This window comes from Notamacropus eugenii, chromosome 1 (assembly GCF_028372415.1).
Source record: "Notamacropus eugenii isolate mMacEug1 chromosome 1, mMacEug1.pri_v2, whole genome shotgun sequence".
In the NCBI taxonomy this organism is placed as follows: domain Eukaryota; kingdom Metazoa; phylum Chordata; class Mammalia; order Diprotodontia; family Macropodidae; genus Notamacropus; species Notamacropus eugenii.
In genome coordinates, this window is record NC_092872.1 from 693136064 (window position 1) to 693150764 (window position 14701).

The 14701-nt window shown below is 44.2% G+C and overlaps 1 protein-coding gene across 2 annotated transcripts in view; it reads left to right on the forward strand.

Annotated features, from left to right (window-relative positions):
* The first annotated feature begins 4604 nt into the window (after positions 1 to 4604).
* Positions 4605 to 14701, forward strand: part of BEAN1 (brain expressed associated with NEDD4 1) — a 110239-nt gene continuing 100142 nt past the window's right edge. For both annotated transcript variants that reach the window (XM_072635921.1, XM_072635919.1), the window contains exon 1: positions 4605 to 5609. Coding sequence is in view for 1 of the 2 variants with exons in the window: in XM_072635919.1 (XP_072492020.1) it covers positions 5576 to 5609 (34 nt within the window). In the remaining variant the exon portion in view is untranslated. The remainder of the gene's footprint in view (positions 5610 to 14701) is intronic.

Here is a 14701-nt window from a genome sequence, read left to right on the forward strand (position 1 = left end):
GTAGAAAGACAAATAAATACATACATACATACACACATTAAAATACATGTCTGTGTATATCTGTATATAGATATATAAGTACATGTAGCCTCTCCTGATAGGTTATAAGTTCTTTGATGATGGACCATTTTATCCCCAGCATCAAGTATAGTATCTGTAGCATACTAAGCACTCAATAAATACTTGAAATCCACAAACATTTATTCAGCATCTACCATTTGTCGGATGAAGAGGAGACAAAGACAAAAATGGTCGATTGGATCTGGAGCTGAAAGAGACTTAAAGATCATCTAGCCTGACTTCCTCATTTTAAAAATGAGGAAACTGAGGCCCAAAGAAATGATGGAATTTGCCCAAGGTGACAAAAGTTGAAAATAGCAGAGCCAGTATGAAAACCCAAGTCTTTATAAGGTTCTGAATTTTGTGGTGGTTTTATTACTTTTCAGTATGGTTTTGCACTTCCTGCCAGCATGGTTATATTTCTCAATTGTTCCTCCAGGTTTCTCTCACTTGAATCATTTCATATAGATTGCAGTGATTCAAAACAAAACAAAACAAGACAAAAACTGGAAACGAAGTAAGTTCCCATCAATCTGGGAATAACTAAGCGAACTGTGGCAGGTGAATGTCGTAAGATACAATCATGCCATAGAAAAGAGTGAATATCAGGAATTCTGAGAAACATGGCTAGACTTAAATAAACTGATGCAGAGTAAAGGAAGAAGAACCAGGAACACAAGATCTACACTGACTACAACAATGTCAATTTCAAAAAACTACTAAAAGTCATTCGATCTCCGATTAAGTGCAATAAACAATCTTGGTCCTGGAGAACTGATACTGACAAACATTCCCCTCCTCTAAATATAGAAGTAGAAACCTAGAAGTATGTAGAACATCACATACACCATCAGACTCATTTTCTTTTTCTTGTGTTCACTTAAATGTTTTACTTTGTTATGAGGACGAAGATCCAATGTACATGTAACAGTTGTTACCCTTTAGACTCTTTTGCCCATATTTCATTGGCATTGATATTTGGATTCCCATTCTGCCACTACTTTCAGGGTTCTAGGGGTAACCTATGGGTCACTTAACATTAACTCATCAGACTCTATTAGTGTGATTTCCCCTATCAACAATTTCTCTTTAACAAAACCACCAGAGAGTTCATTAGCAAAGGCACTTACAGAAATGCACAGCAACAAAAAGTCACATTTTCCCCCAACACTAGGGTGTGTTCTCTCTCTCTCTCTCTCTCTCTCTCTCTCTCTCTCTCTCTCTCTCTCTCTCTCTCTCTCTCGCACGCACACACACACACACACACACACACACACACACACAGACACACTCCACAGAGGGAAGAGTTAGACTAAATATAAAGTGAGGTGCACATGTAGTGAGCGTGCATGACCAAAGCAGCTAATAATTCTTGAATTACTGGGCCTTGCTGCCTTTTCTTTCTCCTCAGGGTCAACACAACTTTGTCTGTGGAGTGTGGGAAAGACAAGTTGCTTCTGGTATTTAGCAGCAGTGGCTTATCTCAGGGAATGCTTTTTTCACTAGACGGGTGGCTAAGCTGGGCTTGCTTCTCACAAGGTGATGTGTCTCAGCTGCAAAGGCCACTTTGGAGCTCTAGCAGTTAGGTAGGCAGTGATGTTGATACACAGTAGTTAAGGCTGCTGCTAGATGGGTTGTGTAGGCCACTCTGATACTTATTTAAAAAGATGAAGCCAGTGAAGTCTGGATCATAAAGCTGAAAAACCATGTTCCCTGAGCTCCCATCAAGTAAATTCATTGTCCAAGGCTCATAAGGAGTGAAACTTGCAAAATTGGGTATGTGTACTGCACCATCATGATGAGATCATCACAAGGGTGTGCCATATTGCCATGATGGGTATGAGATGCTAAAAGTGACGATGAAAATTGTAACTGAGCAGAGGCTACTGGATGGGAATAAACAAGCTCTGCCACTGGACAACTGCTGCCAAGCTCATCCAGGCTGAGCCAAGACAGTGATGTTGCTTGACCACTGGTTTCCTCCCAGTATATAGCATCTCTGCTGGATGGGTCAATCCACTGGACTCTCTGGGTTTAGTCTTCAATAGCCAACTGAAGTCTTTTTTCTACCTTTAGCTATTGGCTTAACTGGGTGGTACTTCATTCTCTTCAAAGGAGTGCCCCATTAGCTGATACAGTAGATCAAGGGCTGGGCTAAGGAGTTGGGAAGACCTGGATTTAAATTCTACTTCAGACAAGTGTGACCTTGGGTAATTCAATTAACTTATTTGCCTCAGTATCCTCATCTGTAAAATAAGGAGAATAATGTGTGTTCATCCTTCGTTGCTGAAGAAGACCATGCCATCAGAGAAATGATGACATGACTTGCACTTGACTTTGTTTTGAGTGAGGGAGGGCTGTGCAAGGTCACCAGCCTCACTTCTCCTCCAGAGCCATCTGAATCCAGTGACCAGATATTCATCAGGATGATTGGAGATGACCCAGGATGAGGCAATTGGGGTTAAGTGACTTGCCCAAGGTCACACAGCTAGTGAATGTCAAGTGTCTGAGGTGAGATTTGAACTCAGGTCCTCCTGACTCCTGCACTGGTGCTCTATCCACTATACCACCTAGCTGCCCCCAAGGAGAATAATAACACCTACCTCTCAGGGCTGCTGTGAGGATAAAATTAGATTATATCTGTAAAACATTTAGCCCAGTTCTTGGCACATAGTAAGCACTATAAAAATATTTGTTTTTATTATTAATATTATTAAAGTCCTTCAAGTGCTATGTAGACGACAATGATGATGATGATGATGATGATGATAATGATGATGATGATGATGACGACGATGACGACCCTCCACATTTCCAGGCAGGAGGTGAAACAGGAAAGTTCTGTCTCCACATAGGAACTGGGAAAGGAGGTGTTGAACTGTGTCCCTTGTTCAATAATCCTCTTTAACTCAGAAGTCCCCTATGTTCAGTAAGGTAGTCCACATTAACTTGGAATAATAACATCTAATTCAGTCAATTCTACCTCCCGAATTCCTGTGCGGATCAAGGATCTCATGTAGATGAGTAGCTAGGGACAAAAGTTAGAATGCAGCCTCCACCAGAGAGGCAGCTCTCAGCCCTTCCCTTCTCCCTCCATCTGTGTGCCTTTGGAAAGCATGCTATATTCTTAGGGCCTTCATCTGAGCCCCATAAATACTCCATCAGGTCATTGGGACAGATCAGAGAATGTGACCATGCATATTATGATTTACAAATTGGAGGGGTCTTGGAAATCATCTCATTTTACAAATCAGAAACAATAGCGAAGAAAGGAGAAATTATTTGCACAAGGTCACCGAGGAATCACTAAGCTGAGATTCAAACCCAGTTGGAGTCTGTCAACTCAAAATCCTGTGTTGTCTATATTCTGTTGTTGTCCAGTCATGACTGACTCTTTATGACCCTATTTGGGGTTTTCTTGGCCAAGATGCAAGAGTGGTTTGCCATGTCCTTCTCCAGCTCATTTTACAGATGAGGAAACTGAGGCAAACAGAATGAAGTGACTTGCCCAAGGCACACAGCTAGGAAAAGTGTCTGAAGGCAGATTTGAATTCAGGTCTTCCTGACTCCAGGCCTGGAGCTCTATCCACTTTACCACCTAGCTGCCCTCTCTATACTCTACTATATTATTCTCCTCCTCCCTCCCTACAACCAAAGTAACTTGCCCAAGTTTAAGGCAGCAATCTCATTCAGAAACCACATTTTCTAGACCTTAGGCCAAAGCTTCATACTGCCTTCACCATTTCTCCTGTAATTTGGTAAACCCAGGGGTTGGCTAAGCACGTTGGGCTGAGGGGTAGGAATGGTTGGCATTTGAAGAAATATTGTATTTTTCCCGAGATCTCATAAAGAGTTAGATATTTCTATGTGTGACCTTAAGCAAGTCACTTAACTTCTCAAAGCATGTCTCTTCTCCTGCAAAATAAGGAACTTGGATTAATAGAAGAGTGGTGCGGAGCGAGAAGGGGAAGAGTTGTCCATGAACTTGCTTTTTTTAAAAAAATATATTTTAATAGGTTTTTCCATATTATTATTTCCTTTGTAATCCTGTGTATTTTATTTATGAATAGACAACCGTTCTTCTGAGAAGGGATCCACAGGGTTCCCCAGACTGCCAAGAGGGTCGTCGATGTTGTCAAAGGTCTCTTCCAGTTCTCTAATATTCCAGATTCTGACATTTCTCTCCGAAATTCCCTTTGGGTTTTCACATCGCAGGTTCCCAGATTTCTTTCATCTCTGCTATTCTGTGATTCTGCGAAGGTCTGCCTAAACCCCTGCCACCAGAGCCCAACCAACTAATTAAGAAACCTTGGCATTCGAGTAGCTTGCCCGAGCCACCCCCACCCCCACCTCTACCCCTACCCTATCCCCACCCAATCCTTCTTTGCGGAGCAACTGAGTTTGTTTTCAGGAGGCAGCTGCCCTTCCCTCCTCCCTGGGCACAGCTACTGCAGATCCTGCGGCACCTCCCCCGCCCCCACCCCGTCTTTCTGTCCTCTCCCTGCCCCCTTCCCTCTCTCGGGCTCTTCCCAGCCCCGCTCTTTTCAACCTGTCTGTCCTCCCCTGCCTCCGGGTTGAAGGGTTGGCTCCTTTCTCCCCTCCTCTGTTATCTGTCTGCCCATGTCTCTGCCTCCTCTCCCTTTATGTGTGTGTGTGTGCTTGTCTCTCCTTGTCTCACTCTCCCGCCGCGTGTCTAGCTGTCTCTCCTAATTTCCGTGTGTGTGTGTGTGTGTGTGTGTGTGTGTGTGTACAGTGTGTGTATAGTGTGTGTGTGCAGTGTGTGTGTACAGTGTGTGTGTGCAGTGTGTGTGTACAGTGAGTGTGTGCGCGCGCGTGTCCCTCCCTCTCCCTTCTCCCCTGAACTCTTTCAAATGTGACACATCCCGCGGGGTGAAGCTGTCGGCCCCAGAGTAGGCGCCGCCAGGGCGGAGCAGCCAAGCGCACCGGAGCCTCGGATACGAGCCCCAGCCCCAGCCCGGAGCCCGAGCCCCAGCGAGCGCGGGGGCACCGCACACCACCGCGCCTCTCGAGGCACCGGGCCAAGGAAAGAAGGAAAGAAGGGGCGATGGGCGGCGGCCGGCGATCCTGGCGGCCGTCGCTCGCCACGGCCAGCGGCCCAGTTCGGAGCTCGCCCTGAAGGAGGTAGCTCCGGATTCCCCTACTGCCCGGCGCCCCCCGCCCCCCGGGGTATGGGCTGGACTGCCAGGGCTAGGAGAGCGTCCAGGTCCACCCCTGGCCCGGCCCCAGGGGACCGAGCATCCCACGTGGCCAAGATGCGCCCTGGGCGCTCTTAGGTGGAGGCGAGCGGCAGCCCCCCGCCCGGTTCTCACTCGGCTGGCCGCTGGCTCCCGGCTGCCCTTCCCGGCCTCTCTTCCCGGGGCCAGAGCCCACGGGGGCCGGGCCCCGCCCCGCTCAGTCCCATTGCGCCCCGCCCAGCCGGGCAGAGAAGGCAGAGGAGGAGAGACGCCTGGCCCCCTCTCCGCCCCCTGTGGTGTCTCCCCGGAGCTCTGGGCGCATGGAGAGGACCGCGGCCGGCTGTGTGTGCCCGGGTAAGGGGACGCAGTGAGAGGCGGACTGCGGGAGGATGGGGGACCGGGGGTCGGGGGTTGGAGGGAGGAGAAGAGGACAAGGATGAGGGATGGAGGGTGGGGGAAGGGAAAACGCTCCGTCTCTCTTCCCCGCAGTCCCTTTCCTGGTCTCTGCAACACCCCCACCACCACCCTTCCTCACCCTCCCCCACCCCCTTCTGCCCATCAGCCTGCGCTCACCGAGTCCTGGGTCACAGCTGCCGAAAGGACTGGCAGATGGACACACTGACACCCTCCCCATCTATGGCAGGGATTTGTGGCCCCTGCCAAAAGGCAGAGGAGTGAGGGAATCCTTGGGCAAATCATCCCTTCCCGACTCAGTTTCTTCGTGTGTGAACTAAGGTGGTTAGGCTAAATCTTAGGATCAGAGGCTCTAGAGATGGAAAGGACTTTAAAGATCTCTTCTAATCCAAACCACTGACATTGGGGGTGGGAGGCGCTCAACCCCCTCGCCCCCTCCCCCTCACTCGGATCTGGTGAAAGTTTCCATTTTGCGACTTGCCCTCCCACTCCTTCCCCTCCTGTTCTGTCTTTCCCAATCTTCTCATTAAGCACCCGAATGGAGTCAGGGGTCCCACTTGGAAAGATTCTAAGACTTCGAGAAATGGGCCAGGATATGGGGAGAACCTTTCTCCACTACTGTCCCACCCTCAAACCACCACCTCAGAGCCACAAAGATCAGAGAATGAGTCCTTGTTGGTGTTGTTCTGGGAGGAGGGTATAGATCAAATATCTCCTGGGGTGTCAGTGCTACAGAGGCAGCTTACTTAGGGGAGCTTGGTTAACTGAAGCAGTACTCAGAGAGGAGAACGAGGTTTTCTTTCCCAGGCTCTTGCCATCAGGGCCCTTGAGCTTGTTAACCCTCTATTACTGAGCAAATCCAAGCACACAAGTGGTGCAGAAGGGTTTGTCTAGGAAAATATTTAGAGAAAAGTTTATAGGAGCATCAGTAGCTGGGTCATCTCCCTCTCCCCCCTCCCCCATCTTGTTGTAAAATTTATAGAATCCAAATGATGAGGTGAGCATTGGACTTGAAATCAAAGGATCTGGGTAGAGCGCCTGTCTCTGCCCCCATGTGGCCCCTGGGTCACCTGGAGAAAGAGTCTGAGTTTCAGTTTCCTCATCTGAAAAATGAGGAATTACATTACATGGTGGCTAAGGGACCTTTCAGCTTTATGATCCTCATTATTTCACCTAACCATTCACCTGCCTCCAGGATGAGGAGTCCTTACTCCCAAGCCTCAGTTTCTTTATCTGTAAAATGTAAAAATAATGCTTGTTTCACCTTCCTACGGTTGTTTTGAAATAATCACTTTCTCTGTAAGCTGTATCCAAGTGGATTGTTATTATCTACCCCCTTCCAGACAGATAAGTGCTTCTTTTGTGTTTAAAAGATCGTTATGGAAAAAGAAGTGAGCCGGGGCTGCATTTTCTCCAGATGACTTTTATGTGCAAGAACAAGGCTTGCTCCTGGTGTAGGTTAGTGGGTGGCAAACTCCCAGAGGCCAGAAAACTCTTTTCTTTGTCTAATTAGGCAGCTTTTTCCTAATCTCTTTAAGAAACATTTAGCTGGTGATTAGTCAGTGGTTCCTGGGCATTTAACTTGGTGGTCTCCAGGCATTTTATTTGGGCTTTTGCTCTGACTCACTTGACCCTTTGTTCCAAAAGTAGATCATAGTTACAGTATTTCAAGTTGGTATTTGGGGAATCATTGGATCATAGATTTTGAAAAATAAATAAAACAAAACCTTCCTTTTTTATGGATGAGGAAACTAAGGCACAGAGCAATTAAGTAACTTACACAGGGTCACAGCTAGTAGGTATCTGAGTGAGATCCTGACCTTAAGAGCAGCACTGTAGCCATGGTCCTTATTGCCCAGAGTCAGTGGTGACAATTTGGGAAGGGAAGATGGAGGGGAGAGACCAGGAGAAGGCAGCAGCCTGTAAGAACAGGTAGTCAGAGGTAACAGAGACTGCCTTGTCACTCAGCTCTTAAAAGTCTCTTCTGGGTAGGCCTTTGATTCTAGTGTCTTCCCACCCCCTTCCCTAAAGAAATCTGTAGATCAAAAACAATTTGTACTGATGTATAAATAACAGGATTTTGGACTGGTATGGAAATAACAGGAAAGAACCCTAATTTTGAGGGCAAAGAGGGAAGGGGAAGATTTTCGAAACAACATGTGTCATTTATTTACATCTGGCAACCAAGCAAAAATCAGCTATTACTCAGGACCTTTCCTTGTCTAGAGCCCTGTCCTTCCCAAACCTGTGTCTCTTCCCTCCTCTGATGCATAAGAATGAGTACAGTGTACTAGAAAGAAGATTAGATTTGGAATCAGGGGAAAAGTGGGGGATGGGGAATCCCAGGCTCTGATTTTAAAAAAAGGTGATATCTTGTCCTTTTGCAACACCTTCATTTTCTACTATATCCCCAAACCCCCCTGACCATCTCTTGTAATAATGAATTTCTTAAAAGACAGATAAAATGCAGTTCAGCAAATCTAACCAACACATGAATCAAATCTGACAGTATATGGTGTGTTCCACCTCCATAGTTCCCCATCTCTACAAAATCAGAAGAAGATGCATTCTCATATCTCTTTGGGATCAAACTTGGTCGTGATAATTACAAAGTGTCCAGTCTTGCCGTTAGTTGTTAATGTTCTTCCCCATGACATTGCTATTATCACTTGTTTTCTTGATCCTGCTTTTTACACTTTTCATCAGTTCATCTAAGTCTTTTCATGTCCCTGTGTATTACTTTTATTCATCATTTCTAATGGTGGAATCATTTTCTTTTATATTCATTTGCTACAATTTGTTGGACCATTCTCCCAAATGATGGATGTCTGCTTGGTTTACATGTCTTTACTACAACCGAAAGTGCTGCTATAAATATGTTGAACCTCTGTGTCATTCCAGCAATGGAATCTCTGGGTCAAAGAATGAGGACATTTTAGTTCCTTTCTTGGCAAGGATCCAGAATTAGTAGACAAAAGCACAGTTCCACTAGCTGTGAATTAGTGTGCCTAGTTTTCCACAACCCCTCCCACATGGACAATTCCTATCTTTTGTCATCTTTGTCAGTTTATTGGGTGTGAGGTGAAATCTCTGCATTGTCTGGCTTTGCATTCCTCATTATTTGTAAGTTGAAGCAGTCTTTCATGGTTGTTAATAGTTCATAATACTTTTGAGAAGAACTGTTGACTCACATCCTTTGACTACTTATGAGGGCAGGAAATGCTTCTTACTACCTGTGTTGCCTTGGGAAAGTCAAGGGCCGAACTTGAGGACCTAGAGGGCTACATGTGGCCTCAAGGCTGCACGTTCCCCACTCCTGGGCAAGATGTTTCCTAAGATTCCTTTTAAGACTAAAACCTAGGAAACTCTGACTCCTTGCCCCGAATACATGCTCAGGTTTTTTTCTTCATCCTTTCCTGAGTCTCTGAAATCTCCATTTATATTGGAAAAAGCAATTATTCTGATGTCTATAAGTAATCTTTTTTCCCCACTATAAAGGCTTGCCTTACAATAAAATACATACAGTTGTATGAATGTGAATATTCTTCTGGGAGTGATCTAGTGAGCCAGGGAGTCATTGCAAGCAGAAGCAAACTAATTTCTGATGAAAGGAAAGTGGAAAAAACTGCATGCTAGAAGAAGTACCCCTCCCCACTTATCCCTCATGGTTCCTTTGGGGTTGATTTTCCATTTCAAATGGGTTTGGGGTCATTTCCATGCCCTTAACACCTAGGATCATAGAATCTTGAACTAGAAGGGACTTTGGGGATCATCTTGAACATTTGAAGAAACTGAGGCCCAGAGGGGAAAAGGGACTCCTTGGAGTAAATAATAATGAAGGATTTGAACTGAGAACTTCTGGCTCTAAATCTAGAGTTCTTTCCACTGAACCATGCTACATTTCCATCTTGGGCAGTGATAGCCTCTCAGCACTTGGCTGGAAGCTTTTACTTAGCTGGAGCCCCAGGAAGGAAAGATGATGTTGAAGGCTGTTGGGAAATTCCAGTGGTTCTGGCAATCAGCAGGAAAGCCTTAGGAGTGAACTGGCTGTAGGGAGGGCAAGCTAGGAAATTGGAGAGAGCCAAATTCCATTCACCCCTTTGGAATTTGCCTCTGATTCCTGGAGCAAAAAAAAAGTGATGAGCTTGAGGAGCTAAATGAAATAGTGAGCATCCATGGAAATCAGAGACTGTTAACTCTAGAAGGACCTGAAAGGGCTTCGAATTTAAACCCATCTTTTGAAAAAGTAGGCGGAGGGACTACAGTCTGAAAAGGGATGGTGAATTGTGATTTGCACACTGTAAACTAATAACCAAGTTGAAACTCGAACCCAGGTTTACTAATTCACTAGTATCCTTTCCATCTCACGTTGTGCTGGGAGACCAGAATAGTCGCACTTTTTTTAGCAAGTCAAAGTCAGTGAGAGTTCATATGTAATCTTGGAAGTTTAGAGGTATGGGTGGTTGGGGGAGACCTTAAAGCAGAGAATATTAGAGAGGAAGGGACCTTCGGGATTATGTACTTTAGTAACATCCAGGGATGTGCTGGAGCCAGTTTATGCCCTGGGGAGAGTCAGTTGTTAAATTTTCAATGCAAGTATTTATACCTGGGAAATTGGCAAATGCCTCTAAATCAGCAAACACTAAAAATCAGGGCTTGATTTATTGTTGTTGATTATTTAGACTTAAAATTATGGAGAAAATGTTAACACAGATTAAACTTAAAAGTTGGAGCGGACACACTTTTTTTTTTTTTTTTACAGAGATCTACTTGTTATAAATTTACCAGTACACTCCTGGGAACATCTAACTTTTACAGTAGTAGCCTGAATGATTTTTTAAAAAATCTATATTATGCAGGCTATATTATTTTTTATGTGTTGGCTAAAAAATAAGGTTTTTTTGCAGTAGGACAAAACTAGTTCAACTTTTCTTCATACAAAGGTAAACACTTTCAAGCATTGTTCACTCCATCTCAGAGTTGAAAAGGATGCCAGAGAAGATCCAGTCCACAAGTATGTAAACAGAAATCACCTCTACTACAGATTAGCCATCCTCTGCTTGAAAACCTCCAATGATGAGGAACTCATTACTTCCCAAGGCAGCTCCTTCCATTTTTAGACAGCCTTAATTGTCAGTTTCCTTAAGTGTCTTCCTTTCTGGGACATATCCCCAACTGTCACTTACATGATCAGGCAGGGGCCCCCAAGGATGTTGACTACGAAGGGTTCTAGGAATAACCCTGAGGAATTGAGATTTCTGGTACAGTTGTTCCTGAGCCCTCACCAGTATGCTCCCCATTATTAATCAACCAGTTGAACTCTTTATAAAAATTTCTATCAGGAAGGAATAGCAAAAAACAGTTGTTACAAAACAATCTTCCCTAGCAGAGCTGTACTCAACCTTTACACATACAAGGTCCTTAAGGAGACCTTAAGGGAAGAGAAGGGAACAAGTATTTATTAAATACCTACTGTGTACCAAGCATTGTGCAAAGTGCTTTACAAATATTACCCCATTGAAAGTGGGTTCACAATAAAGTACAGTGGCCATGGGGCACACAGAGAGAGAATACATCTGGCAAAAGAGTACCTCCTCACCTCAGAAGTCTCTTTCTTCCTTTGTATTATCCTCAAGAAGTTCTCCTTAGGTGGAGCTTACCGAAGGGCCCTGAAGTTCCGAGTCCCTAGACAATGCTTCTCTCTACCCCTAAGGGTCATGATAATCCAGGCCACCACAGTCCTCTAGGAACTCTTTAAGCACTTTCTCTATTACTGACTACTGCTGGTTCTGTGAACCTGGCTTCTGATGACTCTGATGGAACCTCAGGATGTCCCAGACTTATATGGTTTCTGCTAGGACAGTTCTATCTCAGGATATTCATTTACCTAAGATTGAGGGGAGAGGGAAGCACCAAAGAAACAATGGCCATAGACATGGAGCATCCAAGTGGGATGACACCTTACCTGACACCTCTTAACAATTCTACCTCACTATACTAGGAAGGAAAAAAATCAAAAGATCAGTAACCCCTTTTGTATTTGAACTGCATTCCAGCTCAGCCCTCGAGCATCATTATTTCTTTTAGCTCCTGCTAATTAGAAGACTTTTTGCCATCCTCTTCTACCAACCGTTCAGTTACTCATGGCCAGAAACTGACTCCCCAAAGTTCTGCATGTAGGAATGAAACAAGGCAAGAAAACCTACTGACTAGGAAGGGCAAATCTAATCATGTTTTAAGAACTGGGCTATCATTGGCCCCTACACACAAATCTGCTTCTGAGCAACTTTGACCCAAAGCTCCACACTCTACCCCTTGGAACAAAGCAATTCAAATCATCCAGCATTTATTAAGTGCTTAATATGTGCCAGGCATGGGGGGAGGCACCAGGAATGCAAAGACAAACATGTGGTGGACCCTGCCCTCGAGGAGTTTAGTTTCTGCTGGAAAGAGAATAAATCCAAGTCCTCTCCTGTATGATAAAAGTATAAAAACATAGAGCTCATCACCACCAACACTTCTCTTCTCCAGGCTAAATATTCCCAAGTGATTCCATAATTCTAGCCACTGTGGTGGAGTGATTTGGAGTCATAAGATCTGGGTTCAAATCCTGTATCTCCCACTTATTAGCTCTGTGACTTCAGTCAAATCATTTAATATCCTTCTGCCTTAGTTTCCTCATCTATTAAATGCAGATGATAATTCCTACCTTGCTAGGTTATTGAAAAGATCAAATAAGGTAATAGGAAGTATGCATTTTGAAAATCCAGAACTAGTAACAGTAGTAGTAGTAGTAGTAGTAGTAGTAGTAGTAGTAGTAGCAGCAGTAGTAGTAGTAGTAGTGGTAGTAGTAGCAGTAGTAGTAATTGCATTTATATATTCCTTTAAGTTTTACAAAACATTTCACAAAAATTATATCCTTTTATCCTCACAACCCTGAAAGATAGATACTATTATTAAATCTATTTTACAAATGAGAAAACCGAGGTAGGGAGAGTTTATGTGACTTGGCCGGGTCACCCAACTAGTAAGTGCCTGAGTTTGGATTTGAACTTAGAACTTCCTGACTTCACGTCTTTCACTCTATTAATGTCAGCTCTTTAGTTTTAAGCCAATAATAATTCTACTATTGAATATTCTTGATAGCTGTGTTTGGATTCAATCAGAAAATGCCAGAAGGCTAACTCCAGGTCTCTGTCACAGATTCAGGGCTGTATGAAGAGAGGCCAAGTTTCCAGAGACAGAGAAAGAGAGATGTCCCTGGAGTCAGGCCACATTTGCAGTGTTGTGTTCCATTTTAAACACACATTTTAGGAAGGATATTGATGAACCAGAGAGACTCCTGAGGAGGGTGAAGTGGCCAGAATGGGGACTGAGTTATGTGGAGATTTATTCAAGGAACAAGGAACAAGTTAAGCCTGGAGAAGAGAGTTAACAAAGACACTCTAGATAATCTACAATTCAAAGGTCAGTCAAATGGAAGAGGTTCTAATACCTTATTCTGCCTGGCCCTAGTGGGAAAAACTAAGAGCAAAGGATGGAAGTCATAGAAAAGTAGATTTAGGTTTGGTGGATAGAAAGCCTTCCCAGTAATTATACCTGTCTTATAATGGAATGGACTGGCTCTGTTGTTCAGTTGTGTCCCTGTTTGGGGTTTTCTTGGCAGAGATACTGGAATGGTTTTCCATGTCCTTCTCCAGCTCATTTTACAGCTGAGAAACTGAAATAAACAGGGTCAAGTGACTTGACCAGAGTCACACAGCTAGGAAGTACCTGAGACCAGATTTGAACTTCCATCTTCCTGATTCAAGGCCTGGTACTCTCTCCACTGCACACCTTAGCTGCTTTTCTGACATCTTCCATTCCTCCACATACACTCTGATCCAGTAACACTGGCCTCCTGGCTGTTCCTCAAACAAGATACTAGATCTCCTGCCTCTGGCCATTTTTACTGACAGTCCCTCATGCCTAGAATAGTTTTTTATCCCTAAATCCTGACTTTCCTGGCTTTCTTCAAGCCTTGGTTAAAATCCCACCATCTACAGGAAGCTTTTCCCAACCCCCCTTAAAACTAGTGTCTTCCTTTTGTTGATTATTTCCAGTTTATCCTATATAGACCTTTTTTGTACCTAGTTCTTCTTGCTTCTCTCCCCCATTAGATTGAACCCCTTGAGAGTAGGGTCTGTCTGTTATCTTACTTTTCACCCCCAGCACTCAACCCAGTGTCTGACATATGGCAGGAGCTTAATGAATGTTTATTGACCCATAAGTAATGGAGATCTTCAACCCAAGGTTAGGAAGGACCTCTAGTCTAATCTGTACTTGAACAGGAATCCTCCTTACAATATCCTTTGCAAGCATCCACAATTACTAATGGGACGATGCACTGGTGCCATGTTTGTCTTTTCCCTCCCCATTCCTGCTGAGTGTGGCATATCACTTGATATTGTATAATCTTCATTTCTCATTCCTCTTTTTCTCAAAGGAATTAATTAATTGAGAACTAATTAAGGGTTTTATGTCTACTGGTTGACACTGTTTGGAAACAAAAGTCATTAGGGATAATGGGGGAAACTTGAATTGTCATCTGCCACATGAAAATATTTAATCTGATGCCCCCAGAGGCAATCACCTAAGGCACTTCCCTTGCTGATGTTCAGTGCCCTTGATGAGGTAGAAAGAAGGAACAAATATCTTTGCATGGCACTGAAGGACCTTGCCAGTCTTGTTCCAGCCTGCCTTTCCAGCCTTATTTCACATCATCCCTCTTCCTACATTCCTCAATCTTTTCCATCCCACCCTATTCTGGGAGGCAGCATGACAGAGTGGGAAGAGCATTGAATGTTGAATCAGAGGACCTGGGTTTGAATCTTGGCTCTGTCACCTCACCTGTGTGACCTTAGGTAACTCACATACCCTTCTGGGTCTCAGTTTCCTCATCTTTAAAATGAGAAGCATTAGATTAGATGACTTTTAAGGTCTCTTCCTGGTCCAAGTTTATGTTCCTCTTCTTAAGGATTGGTGTAGTCTGG